Raw genomic sequence first — 16,104 nt, 5'->3', positions numbered from 1 at the left:
GTGGCTTTCTGGTGGTCTTACAACAGCTACTATTGTTTGTTGTATTTAATGCATACAAAATGTTCTAGTCTTGGTATACTTTAAAAAAACAAAACAAATCGATTTAAAGCAGCTTACAAAGGTTAGTTGCTTTTTTGTAGAATGGATTAGGTATGCTTACTCCTGTGTAGGGGAGCCATGACAAAGTGCTCCCTTCTGCAGCCACCCATCAAGCAGAGCTCCTCCTGACAGGTGCCTTCCAACTCTTAAAATTCTATGATTTTGTAGGTTTGGGACAAATGCTAAAGTGGTTCACTTCCTGGGAAGACTGAAACCGTGGAACTACGCATATGACTCCAAAGCAAAAAGTGTCAAAGAAGATGCTCAAGATCCCACAGCGATTCATCCAGAGTTTCTCAATATGTGGTGGGACATCTTCGTCACAAACATCTTGCCATTGCTACATCAACATGGTGTCGTTAAAGATACAACTACTGGTGTAAAGGCGGTATGTCTCCTTAATGTATTTAACCTGCCTTAACTGGAGAATTGTGTTGTGGGGGGGAGGAGGATCACGTTCTTTGCGCTTGTGAGAAAGCCATTACTTGGCCTGAAACTAGCATGATTGCTACAAAAGCAGCTTGCAGTCCTGCAATCACAAGGCTACTTAGGGATAATGACCTCAGCCAAAATGGGTTAGCTTTTTCCTTAATTAATGCAGCACACTGGCTCTGAGCTGCAACTGTTAACTAGTGGTTGGGTACCAGAATAAGTTTAACACTTCTGGACTGTGCTAATGGTCAAACTAAACAGTAACTGGGCCAGGCCTAGCTATATTAAGAGATTAGTAACTAGATTCTTTAAACATTTCTCCCACACATCCCTAAAATGTATTACTAGATATTACAGTTTCATACTAGTTTTTGCTAACATGGTCGTTAAGGAAAAGGGGGTCAGGAAGCATGCACATAAAGTAGGATTGAACGTTAATATAGTAAGCCTTGAATCTTCAAAATTCAGCTATATTATTTTTGGACTGTGTAGACAAATTGGTGTAGATCGGATGGCTGCAACCGCTGTCTTCACACTGCATTATTGCAATTTGGAGAGGTCTTATATGGTGACTGGCCTGAACCATATGAAACTCACTAGACTGAATTGTTTGGCATGGATCATTACAAAATGCTTACTGAAAACTCTGTTAATCATACGTGCACAGTGCTTGGTGGCAACACTTTCTAACTGCTACTTAACATTCTGTCAGCAAGTTAGGTGTGGTCCAGAGCACCATGGGTTGTATCCAATTAGGTTGTACTCAATGGTAAACCCTTTGAAACAAATGGACCCAAGTTAAGTCATGGCCATTAATTTCAATAGGCATACCTGGAATGTGAATTATGGTGGATACAGCCCTGCATCTCCAGTAGTCATCATTTGATTCTGTATACCAATGGATTTTTCTCTTTAACTTAAGAGGCAGAAAACCTGCTGGACCTGAACACTCATTTGTGTGCTTTGGAAGTGAAATTAGTAGACATCCAGATTGCCATTTAAACATCCAGATTCGGCAAGATTCAAACTTAGGTGGCTTAGGACTCGTGTGTGAAACCTCCAGACACTTCATGTTCTGTTTGCAGTGCTTGGCAGCACCACATATGCAAACTTGTCAAAAAGTGATTTTCATGCGGATGTGCTTGCAATTTTTTATCAGCTCCCTTATGCAAACAGAAGTGGCAGTTGATCTGCTTATCTCTAATGGTGGGGTTGCACCTGCCATCTTGGATTTTTGTATTGTAATGAAACTAGAAAGGTGTACCTACAGATTCTCAATGATGATAAGCTAGAACTGTCATGACTCTAGTCTTTCCCTGTCTTAGCTAGCCAAAACTACTTGGCTTTAGCTTCTCATGCATGCAGTGCAGCTTTGAACACTTAAGCTTGGTATACAGAAAACAGTAGTTAAGTGCAGTACCTTTGGGTTGCAGAAAGATCTGTTCTTTAGCTATGCTTTCTGTTTCCCCTATTTCACCTTTCTAATGAACTGTTGCAGCTATCGGGCTTGGTCTATACACTGGCTTTCTCTTGTGGCTTCTGCAGAGAGGTATGAAGAACTTACACCTGTTGCTAAACTACCCATCTGCTGTCTCGTTGACTTGGATATGCCCTTCATTATTTTACAGCTCCTTCATTGTGTAAATGGTGCTTGCTGCTTTGCATGGGAATCTCTCGTTGGTTTTCCTACCCGCTGCTCTGTCGCTTTACGCCTTACCCCTTCTTACAACAATGCAGTGGTACCTCTCCCACTCATTCTTCTCTCTTTTCAGGAAGAGGTAGCGGAGGCCGTGTCCCACTTGTCACTTTCATCTGCAGCCGTGCCAAACTCGCCGCCGTCACCGCCAGCTATATCCTCAGAAGAGCGCAAAGAGAGATGGGAGCAGGGCCAGGCTGACTACATGGGAGCAGACAGCTTTGACAACATCAAGAAAAAACTTGACACCTACCTCCAGTAGAGACGCACTTGTATCTGCTCTACAGACAACAGCAATACAAGGACGTGTTTCACAGCTATAGCAACTAGGAAAGTCAGATAGGGTCAAATTAAACTTGCTAGCAGCTTTGCCCACTGCTCAGCTGAAGGCTGCTGGCAGTACCGCAGGTAAGAACTGAGCAAAAGCTGTTGTTCTAAGTATGAATCCTTATCCTTGTGCCAATCATGTGTCCAGTAGCCAGATCTTCTCCTCTTGCACAAAACCTGTAAAAGAACTTGTTGGGAACAGGACACTGGACTGGCGTGATACTCCAGGCTTACACCTATAGGACTGTTGTGCTTTACCTCTTCCTTTCACCCCCCCCCCCAAAAAAAAACCCAACCACCATGTTTTGCTTGCTATGTAAAAATAAAGACTAGAGGTTAAGGCAGCTACAGTGAAGGGGCCTTACAGTAAGGACATCAAAAAAACATGCAGCAGCAATCTGTGTAAAAAAGCATTGCTTTTCTGTCAATTCCAGCCTTATGGAAGACTTCTGACCAGACTTCTATGCACAGTACCTATAGCATGGCAGATACTTTTGTTCAGTTCTGTGTACTTCTGGGACTAGCAAACCTTTGAACTGTTAACCTGTAAAATGGCACTGAACATGCACAATAAAAGAAATCATGGTAAAACCTATAGCACTACTCAACTTTTGTCAAGTGGCAGTAAAAACTGCCCCCTCAAGCCTACTGCTCAACATCAGCATAAGCTTTCAGAGCAGAGCTTGTGAAAGATTTCCTCACATATTACTGAAAAGCATCTGCTATAGGGGCTGTTCCGGCATTACATTTTTGCTGGCCTAAAACTGGTTCTGTGTTCCTCTTTAGTATGCTAAATAGTAATGGTAAGATCATAGGTGTGGCATATGGTACGAAGGAGAATGGGAAATGTATGTGTCTTTGAGTTCCATTGGGTTCTCTTCTGTAGTTCATCTAAAACAGAACTAAATTTCTGGTTTAAGAAAATAATGGCTGCCATAAAGGTGTGGTCAAAGTGCTTACACAAATGCTGTCGGACACCTAGCCAACGAAGGACCTAACAGCCATCCTTTCATGAAAGTGAATATGTCTCTCAATATACTCCTTGCCCATGTCAACAGAGGAGTGGTGCAAACAAGGCTTTATGAAGCGTGTATATATACATGAACCAGACTTGATTCTATTCTGTGGGCTGTTAGCCTGGGTTAATTTTAGTGCACCATTAAAATGCCTAATTATATAATTAAAAATGAGTGTTTAACGCAGCACAACTACATGAATAACTCAGAAGGGTGGTCATATGTAAAGCCTACTTTAGAAGTCATATCTATTAAATAAAAATCAACCCTTGCCCGCTGCAGCACTCTGAACTACATTCATCCAGCTATAACATGTCCCTGTACATTATTGCAAAGTGCATAGTGTTTCCAGAAAGCTACTCTAATATACAGTGGTACCTCGGGTTACATACGCTTCAGGTTACAGACGCTTCAGGTTACAGACTCCGCTAACCCAGAAATAGTACCTCAGGTTAAGAACTTTGCTTCAGGATGAGAACAGAAATTGTGCTCTGGTGGTGTGGCGGCAGCGGGAGACCCCATTAGCTAAAGTGGTGCTTCAGGTTAAGAACAGTTTCAGGTTAAGAACGGACCTCCGGAATGAATTAAGTACTTGACCCGAGGTACACTGTAGATGAGTTGCCAAATACAGAAAAGTATATAGTACCTTCCCACTAGCAGGCTGTTTGCTCATTCTGAAAGTGTACAGGTTTAGGAATACATTCCTGAGGTAGGAAGAAGCTCTAGCTCATAGTGAGATACCATCAAGCACCATATTAAGGACTTCAGTTCTAATTTTGCTTTCTCTCCTAGTAGCATGATTCAAGAGGCATGTTGTTTTTAAGGCAGGGAAGGAATCTGTTGAATTCCAGGACTAAACTATAACTACTATAAATACATGTTCAGGCATTTAAATGAAACAGGAACAGTACTCCCCTGTAACTGCCTTACCAGTTCAAATGTATTAAGTTTAGAAATACTTTTTGTTAGGAAAAAATGTCCTTGCTTGGGTTGGTATGAGTGACTCCTCAACAAAAACAAACTTGGAACTGGCTTCCCCTGCATTATGGTCCATGTGCATTTAGCAATTTCCTCATAGCTGTAGTGTGGTAAAGGTAAAGGGACCCCTGACCATTAGGTCCAGTTGTGGCTGACTCTGGGGTTGCGGCACTCATCTCGCTTTATTGGCCGAGGCAGCCGGTGTACAGCTTCCGGGTCATGTGGCCAGCATGACTAAACTGCTTCTGGCGAACCAGAGCAGCGCACGGAAATGCCATTTACCTTCCCGCAGGAGCGGTACCTATTTATCTACTTGCACTTTGATGTGCTTTCGAACTGCTAGGTAGTGTGGTAGGGCTATTCTAATGATGCCCGCAGCTGAAAGAACAGAGATTGTTGTAGGTGGTTGCAGAAAAGGCAGTGTGTGTGTGTGTGTGTGTGTGTGTGTGTTTTTAAGCAAGCAGACTGCAGGGTAACTCTGCCAAGCAGAGGGATGCAAACACCTTTGGTAAAAGAAGCAATGATTCAGTAAATAGGAGCTAAAAACAGCCTTTGAAGCTACCTTCTGTATTTAAGTAGTTTGAGAGTGATGTATGTCCAAACAGGGGCAAGCAAACTTGTCACAAAACTGTAAACAACCACTGCTATCCTTTATAGATTAAGAATGCGGGAAGGTGGCCAATTCAATTTTTTAAACACAAATAGCAAAATCACAATGGATGGTGGCAGTTTTAAACTAGAAAGCACTTCCGAGCTCCTACTTCTACATTAAATCCTTTCAGAAGCGGCCTATTTCTGCCACACCTGCAATCACTGATGGTAAAAATAAAGCAGGAGAACTATGGCATTAGTAAATCATGCAGCTAAACAACTGTTTGTGCCTGTTGCTTAAATGGGCTATCAAGTGCAGATTTACCGCTCCTCGTCACCTTTATATTGGATACTTGTTTCTGCCAGACCTCTGTTGTATATCTATACTAAGCTCTATTGACAGGCCATGTTTCTTCTCTCAAGCGTCTTATTTTCTGCTCTACATTCATTAAAGTATTTGGTATTTATCTTAGGCCAAGAACACTACATCATTCTGCTTCATATTTAACTACCACTTCTCATTCCTAGCTTTTAGCAATGCTTCCTTTTTTAATGAAAGCTTAGACCAGGCATAGGCAACCTTGGCCCTCCAGATGTTTTGGGACTACAACTCCCATGATCCCTAGCTAACAGGACCAGTGGTCATGGGTGATGGGAATTGTAGTCCCAAAACATCTGGAGGGCAGAGGTTGCCTATGCCTGGCTTCGACAGACCAAACTGAATGAGACGTACAGATTTGTAACATCCAATCGCCACAGACAAGGGTTGTATTTCACCAGGTCTGTTAACTAGCATTGCCTCTGTGGTAGGAGGCTAGACAAGTTCTGAAAGTGAAGAATTCACAAGTTCTGATCTATTGGGCCAAAACGTTTCCCCAACTTACCTGAGGCCACTTAGTAAATTCAGGAGTAGGGGAGGTGAGCCATGTCACTATGACAACACTAAATTATTTTCCTCTTTTATAAATGTTTTGGCTACTTGCTGGATGCATGCACGTCCCACTAGCATAGTTGAATTTCCCCATTTCTGTGGTGCCCATAGAAGACTGCCACAATAAACAACAACTGCCATCATTATTTAATAGTATCTCAGCAAGGGCAGGGGAGCTATAGAGATGCTGATCTCAAGCTCCCATCTTCTCCACCCAGTATGGCTGATGGTCAGGGATGGCAGGAGCTGTGGTCCAGTGATGATAGCTCGCCTGATGTACTATCAAGGGAAAATTGTGTTCCTGTCTTGTTAAGGGAAAACAGGGAAAGGCCACTCACTCTTAGATCATGTTACCCTTTGTGCACTGAAAGCACTCATCCATCAAATTATATCCTACATGGTAATCCTTATGAAGCCAAACAAACAATCAAACAAACAAAGCTTTAAGAAAAAAAGAAAGGATGGAAAAATCTCAAATGGCACAATGATGAGAGGAAGTGAGTGGCTTGCTGGTTACAGAATGCTGCACAGGAATACGGCACACCTCAGTGTGTTTTCTTCCGTGTTCCACTAGTTTTAACTACTTGCTAAGAGTGACCAGCATAGAATGGGGACAGCAGGGGAATGTTTATCAGCACTAGAGATTTTGATTTCTGATTAGCAGATAAGCTAAGCGATGGGCGAGAAACCATGGATATAAAGTTTATTAGATTCTTGTGCATTTTTACAAGATCTGTCAGGAGCTTATGCCTCCGTTGCTGTTTACAGGTCATACTGTGTAGATAAACAAAAAGCATTATAAAATGTTAATGATTACAGGCATGAGTCTGCATAAGCCACAATTTTATTTACCTAGAAATAAAACTTCCGAATTACTGAGGTTTTACTATTTCAAGCGATGCTATTTCTTGAATGACTTTGCAGCAAGAGAATGGAGTCAGCGTATCAACTCAGACAGAAGTTTACTTGTTTTCAGTAAACATGATTTCCTAAATCCGGATTCTAGCTGTACAAGATAGTAGAAAACTCAGTATATAGTGGACAACAATCTATAGACCGTTTTAAGTCATATCACTGTAAAATTAAGAATGTGCAATTAACTAAAAATTGTGAAGCTATAACTTGAAATGAAATCTTTTACTTTTAGGAGTTAAGATCGTTTGGATATAGTCTAGCAAAGAAAAAGAAGGAACTTAATTCTGGTCATATACATCCTCATTTTACAATCCTTTTCTACTGATGTAGACAGTTACAGGAGTACATGAACTAGGTTATCTAACTGGCATTCACCACAGAGGCAAAAGCATGTTGGTGTTTGTCACTGTCAATCTGCCCAACACACAAATAAAATATGACACTGCTAGGTGACTCATTTAACTCTAAAGAATAGTATTCTTTGTTACTAGTAATACCTGCCCTTTGTACACTAAACACAATTCAAGAAAATTTGATAAAAGGGCACCAGTACATTTAAAGAACATGGTGATAAAGAACTGCTTTGATTGTGTTTTGAAGCCCAGGTGTTCAGGATAGTTACCATCTTAAATCCTATGCCTGCAGTCCCAGGCAATATAGGATACATTGGTTCTCCCCCTGTACTTCAGCAAAGGAGATCTGATGTTGGTCCCCCACAACCACTGCTGCAGAAACTTCTGTGGCTATGGCCCTACCAATGTCAGTTCTGATGCCAAGTGGGGAAGATTTTGGGAGATTTGGGACATGCAGGAGAGGCTTGGATCCAAAGAATCCTGCTCCTACCCAGTCCCCCAACACCAGAAAAAAAAATACTCCACCTGAGGAGCTAACAAAAATCTTTTTTTTATTTCCCAGGGAAATGGTGGCCAGGAGGGAAGTGTGGATAGAAAGAAAAATGAGAGTAATTAAAGTTCTCATCTGTCCTAAAATTGATAGCCACCGTGCCTTAGGAATGCAGCCTAAAATAAAATTAATAATAATAATAATAATAATAATAATAATAATAATAATAATGGTAGCTGCATCAGCCTGCTTATTACATGGCACATCTTATGCCAATGATGATTTAACAGAGTAATTCTAAAGCTATGTACACACTGATTGAACAAGTAACATCGGGTCGGCTGTCTTTAGCTGGGCCTAACATCTCAACTTATAAATCCATCAAAGTCTTGATTTCGTTAATTTTTGTTTCACTAGAAGATTTCTTGTTTCCAAAGGCTCCAGTCGCAAGTTCTTTCTTCTTCTCCTGGATTTTCAGCATGTTTTCCTCTACTGAGTTCTTCACAATGAACTAAATGTGTTTTTTTTAAAAGAAAATGTCAAACAATAGAAAAAAGTAAATTCACTGCTATCATATTACATTTCCAAAGGTACTTTAAATATATTACTGAAAACGTGCTATCCTAAAGTGTGATTCATTTACTATGATGTGAAGAAGTAAAAATAGCAAGGAGACAAATACTAGAGCATGGGGAATGGGGGGGGGGCCTATGGCCCTCCAGATGTGAACTCTCAAATCCCATCCTCCACCCTTAGCCACGCTAATGAGACTTGGGAGTCCAACAAGAGCCGCAGGTCCATAGGTTCCCCCTTCTAGGATAAAGGTTCTCAAACTGGTTCACCAACAACAGTCACACAGTATTTGTACTTGGCCCCATAGCGATTTAAAAACTGATACACTCAGTCTCACAGAACCATACTCACAAAACACATGCACATCCATTATCTAAATATCATTAATGTATGCTAGGATAGCTCAGTTGGTAGAGCATGAGACTCTGAATCTCAGGTTTGTGAGTACGAGCCCCACGATGGGCAAGATTCCTGCATTGTAGAGGGTTGGACTAGATGATCCTCAGGGTCCCTTCCAACTCTATGGTTCTATGTGCTTTGATTTGTAGAACAAAAACCATGTTGTTAAGGGGTCCTCCATGAACTGTGGCAAACTAAGAGTTCAGGAAAAAATATTTATGGAAAGTACAGTCCTAGAACTTGCAGCAACAAGAAGAAAGTAGTGCCTTCATTTCTATTTGCAACTGCTCATATAGCAAGGAGCCTTATGTGTTGGGAAGCTGTCTTACATTACTATACCGACTTAGACTGAAAACTATCTGCGGACCCCACTCAAACACCAGAGGCCATTTTACAAAACTGAAATCATGTCAGTGAGGGAAGCAAGATTCAGTCTGTTTCAAACATTTGTGCCAAATAGTTAACTGGCAAAAGTTCATCTTTTTAACGTTCTTCACATACACCCTTAGCTACTCTATGCGCACTGTTGTTTCAAAGGCCACATGTTTGCAATACAGAAAATGCGATTTAATTCCTTGCTAAAGGTAAAGGGACCCCTGACCATTAAGTCCAGTCGTGACCGACTCTGGGGTTGCACGCTCATCTTGTTCTATAGGCCGTGGGAGCCGGCGTTTGTCCGCAGACAGCTTCCAGGTCATGTGGCCAGCATGACTAAGCCTGGCGAACCAGAGCAGCACACGGAAATGCCGTTTACCTTCCCGCCAGAGCGGTACCTATTTATCTACTTGCACTCTGACATGCTTTCAGAACTGCTAGGTTGGCAGGAGCAGGGACCGAGAAACAGGATCTCATCCCGTCACGGGGATTCGAACCGCCAACCTTCTGATCAGCAAGTCCTAGGCTCTGTGGTTTAACCCACAACGCCACCCACGTCCCTTAATTCCTTGCTAGTCCCTCTTTTATTATACTGCATCCCTAAGCACAACTGCAGACTCTGGGTTCAGGCGTGCTCGAATTAAAAGCAACTTCTTATAACCACAGGTGCTTAAGATAATCGCCAGCTCACCTTGGTGATGACAACATCCTGCTTCTGCCCAAGTCTGTGGCATCTGTCAAAGCACTGGTCCTCTGCAGCAGGATTCCAAGCCTATCAGAGATATTCAGTAGTCATGCTAAGCCTTGCCAAAAGTAATGTCCTTTCACATTTCAGATTTCTAAGCTATGATCACTATAGCACTGTGGGACTTTAGTGTTTTACTAGTATGGCGTTGGAAGACTTGAGAATAACATATTCCATTTTCTATTAGTTATATACATGACACATCAGTCCACCAGCCCATTTCTTGGTGACAAACTGCCTATCCCATCAAGCTGCCTGAACTAAAGAGTATTCTTAAAGAAAAACGGATTTCTGATTATAGTTAAGCTAGAATACAAAGGCTCTCCGGGGAGCACATTCACTTCCAAAAGATATAAAGCCTTTAAAGATGACTGGGGGAGGAATGAACTGATACAATTTCACTTTTTCTTATAAGAATGATAGCAGGCACACAAACTCCTGATCTTGAAGGGATATGGATGGAACGATTATGTCCCCCTGCTCAGCCTCCACCAGCAAGGAGCACCTCAACATACATATCCCAAATGCCAGGTAGATAGCATTTCCGACAGCAGTAACCAGCAGAAATCCCTGGGAGGAGAGGCTGTACAAACCTGCTGTCATCATGTTACAAGAGGCCCAATTTGGGCCTTTTCGCTGAACCAACTTTGGAGCTGGGACAGCAAAGGGACTTTTTTCCTCCCCGCTCCACAACTTCTACTCCTGAAAATGCACGCGCATCAAACCACACCTCTGCCAGCCAGAGGTTAGGATCGCTCCCTTAGCTTTTCAAGTTAACTTATGCACATTTGAAATCAGTAACTTTATTACAGGTTTTCTACCACAGCTAACCTGATGGGGTAGAACCTGTTTTTTGCTGCAGTTAATAGCACCATTATCACTTTCTTTTGCCACTATCTAGCAGCTAAAAATGAATTTCTCATTCCTTCTTTTATTTCTAGGATGTGTTGCATAGCCAGTAAATATCACACTGATTGATTTGTTTATACTTACTGGATCCATTAAAAATACTTGTGAAGCTGCTGTGAGATTCAAACCAACACCACCAGCTTTTAGAGATAACAGCATTATAGTTGGGGACCCTTCTGCATTACTTTGGAACTGCTGAATTGCCTGTACTCTTTGTTTCCGTGTCATAGACCCATCCAAACGAGCAAAAGCAAACCCAGATTCCCTGAATCAGAAGAAGTACAACAGTTAGTCAATTTGAGAGTTCTGACCTCATATTGTGGCATGCTGAATTTTTCAACTTCCAAATTCCCAAAATGAAGGGTGCTAAAAAGTTATAACATGACTTCGGTTATCAAAAGATATTTTGGTTAGTATTTTGCTGCCAAGTAAAACGTGTGTAAAATTGCATAGAAATCATTAAAAATGATTGCCAAGTACTTGCAGTTATATTATTAATTATAATTATTATCTGACACTTTCAGAAGGTAAAATTAAAATTCTTTGGTTTTCCAAAAGCAGCTTATGTGCTTCTTCATCAAATGTAGACTTATCAAGCTAAATGTTGTCCAGCCATACACATAATAGCAGATTTGATTTATTCACACCCAGAAACATCTTTTTAAGATGCCTCACTGAAGAAATTTGCACTGAAGAAAGTTTCACACCCCCTAAAATGAAAAACCCTACTTTGATATGAAGTTTTGATTCTTTTCATGAGAAATTTTTGTGTGTTTTTTTTGTTTTTGTTTGTTTGTCTGTTTTTTAGAGGAGCAGGAATGCACGCAGCACAGCAGATTAGATAGCAAGTATTTACATTTTTCAGTTCTTTGCTGAAGAAACTTAACAAGCACATATTTCTACTTACTTTAGTGGAATCTCTATTAGAGTCAGGAACTTTGTGAACTGAGAAACTATTAAACTCTTAACAGCAGGATTTTGCTTCCTTAGTTTTATCAAGGCATGCATCAATGCATTGACCTGAAACACAAAGTAGTTATTTTCAGTTTTACTAACAACGAATCTCTTCATTTTCCTGAGGTTAGTTTTATTGTTACAAAGGAAAGCATGCATGTTCTCAGAGTCCTGTGTGCTAGACTGACCAATTGTTTCTCTCATTTCTTACCACCACATACCAAAAATAATTGGCCTAACAGAAATGAAATAAAATCGGTGAATCTGGAACTAATATCACAGGTTACAAGAATTGGGAAGAAAACTTAATTTCCTATATAAAATGTCATTACTTAGGAGACCTAGAATCTCAATTTTGGAAAGCAACAGGAACTGTTAGCACATACATGAAAGTAATGTGTGAATTTTAGGAAGTAGCAACCTAAGTCACATTGATAAATGGAATTAAATGTAGGAAGATACCAGGAATTCACAAATGTGCAAGCCATGTATTTTCCATAGGTAACAATTCTTTCCAGTTATGGCCTCACCTCCCACTGCTTTCAGTGGCATAAAGCAGTGAAGATGGCTAAAGCCAAGGACAAGGTAATAGAAAATAATATGGAGAAAGCAGAGTTCTTGCAAAAGTCTAGATGAATTGCTTAAATCCTTAATGAGGGCACAGAGGAAAAAGACACCAAAAATCAGTAAGGAAGAAGGAAGAAGTAGGACCAAGAAGACTGAACATAAGGAGTGGCTAACTCATGCCCTTTCCTGTTACTAAGCACAATCCATGTATCAAAATTTAGCCAGTGTGGTAAATATCTAAAGTGTAATATTTTGGTGCAAAAATGCAAAACAAATTAAGAACATATTTTGCATATCACAGAATAAAGACAATGAAGTGTTCTAATCTGACATTTACCTTTGAACTAGATACCCATTCTTGGCCAGGCTTTTTTTCAGTATCCAGTTCCTCTGAAGGACATTCTACTAAATTTTCTAATCCAACCTCTTTCCTGCAAAGAGGACATTTGGCGTTTGTCTGAAAAAGACAACACAAGTTTTATAGTTCTGAGAAATACACCGTTGTGATTTGCATGTTTAAAGGCTAGCTTTTGTATTATGCTTCGGTTAGTAGTTCAGCGGTTTTTTGAAGAGGGTAAGGTTTCACATAAAACAATATACAAAGTGACTATTACAAAGAATTAAAGAACCCTAACCCTTTACAAAGTATTTGAAGACGCAACAAAGCGAACTGGACTCCTTGGCTGGCTTTGAATAAACATTCACAAACTTTTTATTGATAATAATCAGCTAAATAGTTTGAGGATCTATACAACTTTGTAACATGCAGAAATCAGCATTCTTAGAGAAATCAAAGAATGGAACTGAGGGAAGTCGGGGGGTGGGAGTGGGTGGGTTTTGTGTGGGAGGCTGGGGGGAGGGAGGAAAAATGTGGGAAAAGTAAGGATGATGTGTTTCTGGATATTATGTTTTGTTTTAATTTTGAATAAAAAAGATTTAAAAAGAAGAATTAATCAGGTCTCTTTGGAGGTAACATTCTACCATGAACAAATTAAACAATACTGCCATACTGTGTACAGTACAATTGACATCGGAGTCCCCTTCCCTTTTTTCCTAGATACAGTTTGGCTTACTGGCACCATTAATTGTATTGCTGTGGGCTAGAGTCCTATTTAGATGAAGGTTGGTTTGACAGCGGCTTTATACTGCAGACGGGTCATTCAGATCAGCCTGTCTATGTGTCTGCTTAGCGCGTTAGTTTACACACATTGTTTTTCTTCAGTCATGAATATTCTTTTCCTGTTTTTGCTTGCCTCCACCCCAATGGGTGGAACTTGATGGAATGTACCTGGGCTGTGTGTGTTTCTTGTCCCTCTCTGCAATCACTCGTCCCCAACCTCCACTGCCTTTTCCTGCTCCGGGCATTCATAGCTTTTCAAAACAAAATAATTTGCCAGAAGTGCGTAACAGCAAATATTACCAGCCCATAGTTACGTCTCACTACAGACAAAATGGAGATGGGAAGCAATGTGCATTTGGGTTTCTTAAAAAATAATGATGATGAGGTCTTGCACAGGAGTGATATTTACCAATTTTGATCTGCTGTTTGGTTTGACATGATGTGGGTGGCAATACTCCCCCACGAAAGAATTAAGAATGCCATGTAGGACCTGTTACCCATTATTAGCATAATTATGCATTTTCCCTCCTCTCACCAAAAAACATGCAACAGCAATGAAATTATGACAAAAAGGTGTTGAGCAAAACCTTGAAATTAAACAAGTTAAAGTTGTCCAATGTACCAATTCAGTCTAATGTGAAGCCATCATAAACACATGCAAAAAAAACCCCAAAAAACCGTGCAGGTCAATACAATCAAAAGGTCAGAATCAAGAGGAATACATGCAGTAGAATGTAGAAAAGTCAATAGATTAGTTTCGATGGCAATAAATTAAAATAAAATATAAGGAGTATTAACCAGTTTTATCAAAACAGTAGCCCTACTGGCCACTGATATAAACTGCCTTCACTGCAGTTTCGTAAAGGTAATAACTAACCTTCTCTCTCTGGATGACTTCACAGATACATGGTTTACAGAACACATGGGCACAGTGTGTTATCACAGGAAAGTTCAGGGACTCTAAGCAAATGGCACATTCTTCATCTGATCCAGAGCTGAGCACGAACTTCATTTTTTCTATTAATTTCTTTCGCAATTCTTCAGGGGTACTATTAGCTGTCCAGACACATACACAAAAAATTAAAAAGAGCAATGTTACAGGGTTAAAGTATCACAGTGCACGATAACCACAAAAGTGCATCTATTTCAGCAGGATCTACAACAAAATGTTGCAGTGTATTTCATCTTCTAGTAGGATTTATCCTATTGAAGGTTCCAGATAGCCATTCCCCTAACTAGCAAGTTATTTCATCTCTCTCTCCCAGCCTCCTGATTTTCCCTTTTTTATTTTCCAGTTGATTCTCAACATTCTATGGGTGGTGACCATAGTTAGTCCTCACTGGGCTGGACTGGTGGCATTTAGGTTTTTTCGTGGAAGATGCCCCTAAAGGATTGGAATGTTTTAGAACTTCTATTATCCCCCAAGGATGTCACAATAGCAACATTTTGGTTCCACTTCTGTCAACCCCTAAGTTTGCTTTTAGATAATAGATACCATATCACAATTCATATTGGAACAATATACTTATCCACTGTACTCAAATGCTTATTAGTTATCAGTATTTAAGGGGAAGAGCTACCACTACAGTGATATTTACTAGCATTTAAAAAGAATTATCTTTTCCCCATGAGATAACAAACGTCATTTTCCAAGTATCTGTTTTGAGACTATGCATTTGAACATTTCACATTCTAGTTGTCTCAGATAAGATATTTACATAAGTATCTTTTTACATACACAAAATTATTCTCACCAAGCATGAAGCTAAAATTCTCCAACAGCTTACTCAGCAGATTCACTATGTAGACCACAAGTTCAAGTCCTGTGTAGTGCCCACTAGTCACAAACTGACTTTTTCTAGCAAATATTTATTTTCTTTTTGACAACAAGTAGTTTGTTTTTCTTGTCAGACCGAAATATACTGTATTTTTCCATGTATAAGACACCCCCTATTTTTTTAAACCCGAAATTAAGTTGTTTAGCTTTTGGGGGGGTCACTTTCGCCAATCACTCACCCGCCTGCCCTCCACTGCCAATCGCTTGCCACAGCCACTGCCCATCACACACCTCGCCACAGCCACCAATCGCTGCTGCCAATCTCCTGCTTGCTGCTGCCATTAATTGCACGCCCCCCCCCGCCGAATTCACTATCCGTGTATAAGACGATACCAATTTTTTGCCTACTTTTTTGAAGCAAAAAGCATTTTCTTATACACAGAAAAATACGGTAAGTGTAGGCCCCTGCCTCCCTCATCTCGCTTCAACGATGGTCAAAGTAAGAGAGGCTAGGAGACCCAAAGAACAGATTGCAGGAAGAACTATTAGACCATGCAGTTGTCCTATGTTGAGCCAACACTTACCAAGCAAAATGCATCTTGGGGAAAATAAGACTATATTTCCCATCATCCCTGACCACTAGTCATGCTGACTGAAGCTGATGAAAGCTGTAGTCCAAAACATGTGGAGGGCAACTGGCTGGCACTCTAGTCATACTGGTCTCCTGAGTATTCACTTACCATATATAATCGAGTATAAGCCAACCCGAATATAAGCCGAGGCACCTAATTTTACCACAAAAAACTGGGAAAACTTATTGACTCAAGTATAAGCCGGTTCACCACACCACAAACCTC

General features: G+C 40.5%; 2 protein-coding genes and 1 long non-coding RNA gene across 10 annotated transcripts in view; 1 reads left to right on the top strand and 2 right to left on the bottom strand.

Moving 5' to 3' along the window:
- GYG1 (glycogenin 1) overlaps positions 1–3,149 on the top strand; it is a 38,255-nt gene extending 35,106 nt beyond the window's left edge. For 4 of the 8 annotated variants that reach the window (XM_083442898.1, XM_083442895.1, XM_083442892.1 and 1 more), the window contains 3 exons: positions 268–487; positions 2,030–2,080; positions 2,304–3,149. In XM_083442898.1, the coding sequence (XP_083299024.1) occupies positions 268–487; positions 2,030–2,080; positions 2,304–2,489 (457 nt within the window). In that variant the 3' untranslated portion in view covers positions 2,490–3,149. The remainder of the gene's footprint in view (positions 1–267; positions 488–2,029; positions 2,081–2,303) is intronic. The other 4 variants (XM_083442899.1, XM_083442897.1, XM_083442893.1 and 1 more) reach the window with 1 other exon arrangement.
- The window catches only part of LOC310678760, a 204,263-nt gene that overhangs the window by 157,316 nt on the left and 30,843 nt on the right, over positions 1–16,104 (bottom strand). The window lies entirely within an intron of this gene.
- HLTF (helicase like transcription factor) overlaps positions 6,897–16,104 on the bottom strand; it is a 29,285-nt gene continuing 20,077 nt past the window's right edge. Inside the window, exons 20-25 of the mRNA XM_083442658.1 lie at positions 14,348–14,526; positions 12,688–12,807; positions 11,737–11,849; positions 10,914–11,094; positions 9,867–9,947; positions 6,897–8,339 (exon numbers count right to left, since the gene is read on the bottom strand). Coding sequence (XP_083298784.1) covers positions 8,199–8,339; positions 9,867–9,947; positions 10,914–11,094; positions 11,737–11,849; positions 12,688–12,807; positions 14,348–14,526 — 815 coding nt within the window. The 3' untranslated portion in view covers positions 6,897–8,198. The remainder of the gene's footprint in view (positions 8,340–9,866; positions 9,948–10,913; positions 11,095–11,736; positions 11,850–12,687; positions 12,808–14,347; positions 14,527–16,104) is intronic.

Source organism: Podarcis tiliguerta (assembly GCF_965153285.1).
Source record: "Podarcis tiliguerta genome assembly, chromosome: 5".
NCBI lineage: Eukaryota > Metazoa > Chordata > Lepidosauria > Squamata > Lacertidae > Podarcis > Podarcis tiliguerta.
The sequence above is the reverse complement of the archived record's forward strand: the minus strand, read 5'-3'. Positions and strand labels throughout refer to the sequence as shown.